This window comes from Antrostomus carolinensis, unplaced genomic scaffold, assembly GCF_000700745.2.
Source record: "Antrostomus carolinensis isolate BGI_N321 unplaced genomic scaffold, ASM70074v2 scaffold14266, whole genome shotgun sequence".
In the NCBI taxonomy this organism is placed as follows: Eukaryota; Metazoa; Chordata; class Aves; order Caprimulgiformes; family Caprimulgidae; genus Antrostomus; species Antrostomus carolinensis.
This window is the reverse complement of record NW_010324009.1, coordinates 1-1,887: the sequence shown is the minus strand read 5'-3', so window position 1 is coordinate 1,887 and position 1,887 is coordinate 1. Positions and strand designations below refer to the sequence as shown.

The window sequence follows — 1,887 nt, the reverse complement described above, 5'->3', positions numbered from 1 at the left end:
AAGCCATCAACGTCTGGACCCATCTGGTGGCAACGCTGATCCTGCTGCTGCGGTTCCAGCAGCTCTCACAGCGGGTGGATTTTGGACAGGACCTGCACGCCCAACCCCTCCTCATCATCATCGTGGCATCCATCACCTACCTGACGTTCAGCACCCTCGCTCATCTTCTGCAGGCCAAATCTGAGTTCTGGCACTACAGCTTCTTCTTCATGGACTACGTGGGGGTCGCGATTTACCAGTACGGCAGCGCTCTGGGGCATTACTACTACGCCATCGAGCCAAGCTGGCACGAGAAGATCAAGGGGTTTTACATGCCAGCAGCTGTCCTGTTAGCGTGGCTGTCCTGTGCTGGTTCCTGCTACGCCAAGTACCGGTACCACCAGTCCACTCGCCTTCTGAGCCGGCTGTGCCAGGAGCTGCCCTCAGGCCTGGCGTACATGCTGGACATCAGCCCCGTGATCCACCGCATCTACACCGTGCCACCCTCCGAGCAGGCTGACCCAGCCCTCCTCTATCACAAATGCCAGGTGGTGTTTTTCCTTATCGGTGCCTTTTTTTTCTCACATCCTTACCCCGAGAAGTGGTTCCCTGGGAAATGTCACTTCTTTGGGCAGAGCCATCAGATTTTTCACGTGTGCCTGGTACTCTGCACGCTGGCGCAGATCGAGGCGGTGGTGTTGGACTATGAGTCCAGGCGACAAATCTATTCCACTCTTCAGGGTGATTTGGCACAAAACTTCTCTGCTTTGTGCCTCTTCACTGTGACCTGCTCTGTCCTCACAGCTACTTACATGGCCCAGAAGGTGAAGAACAAGCTGAGCTTCAAAGAAGAGTAAGAGCCCTGAAGGAGAAGCAGGTGAGCTCACCTGAATGGTTGATTTTCAGCATGAATCCAGCCACAAACCTTGAGGAGAAGAGGAATTAAACACTTTGTGAACTGTTACTCGGCAGTGAGGGAGGGAAAGTCAGAGCTGCTTTTTATGCTTTTAAAATTCAGGCTTGCTCTTAAAATGGTACACTGGTTTAATTCACGTATCTTAATAAACAGTTGGAACAAAATGTTGTTAGCACTGCAGCCCTGTACCCCAACAGTAAAAGGGCTGGGAAAGGTTCTTGGAAGCTCCCAGGTCTCACAGCAAAAGGTAAGGAGATACCATCTGGCCCCTTGTTAGTTTCCTCATGGAAACAGACCAAGGTGAGCTGGTATAAACCACAAACAAGGCTGGAAATATTTAATGTTACTTCAGGAACCTTTTATATGGCTTAGGGAGTTGTACAGAGCAATCCATACAGCGACAGGGTCCTGTCCCTTACCCAGAGAGAGCGTGGCATGGATCTTGGGCTTAAAAGTGCACTAAGAGGAGAGTCAGAGCAAGGTTGGGGTCAAACCTCTCCTGTGAAGATAGACTGAGAGAGTTGGCTCTGGGGGGACCTTGTAGCTGCCTTCCAGTACCTGAAAGGTGCCTAGAGAAAGCTGGGGGAGAACTGTTCACAAGGGCATGGAGCAATAGGACAAGGGGTAATGGTTTTAAACGAGAAAAGGAGAGATTTAGGTTGGATATTAGGGAAAATATGAGGGTGGTGGATCATGGGAACAGTGTCCCCAGAGAGGTGGTGGAGGCCTCATCCCTGGAGATGTTCCAGGTTGATGGGGCTCTGAGCAACCTGCTGTAGTGGAGATGTCCCTGCTCACCGCAGGGGTTGGACTAGATGACTTTTCAGGGTCCCTTCCAACCCAATACAGTCTATGATTTGATGGAGGCTGAGCCCCGGGGCAGTGGCAGGGACCAGCCCTGCCCATGGGCACTGGTGTGGGGGCTGAAGCACACGGAGGGTGCAAACACAGCACAGGGCGCTGGGGCTGCGGCTGGTGAGCAGCGGAGCCGG

At 52.6% G+C, this 1,887-nt stretch overlaps 1 protein-coding gene across 1 annotated transcript in view; it reads left to right on the top strand.

Annotated features, from left to right (window-relative positions):
* The window catches only part of PAQR7 (progestin and adipoQ receptor family member 7), a 1,090-nt gene extending 254 nt beyond the window's left edge, over positions 1 to 836 (top strand). The window contains 1 exon segment of the mRNA XM_029085651.1: positions 1 to 836. This exon segment is cut by the window's left edge and continues 22 nt beyond it. Within this exon segment, the coding sequence (XP_028941484.1) occupies positions 1 to 836 (836 nt within the window).
* Positions 837 to 1,887: the final 1,051 nt, after the last annotated feature.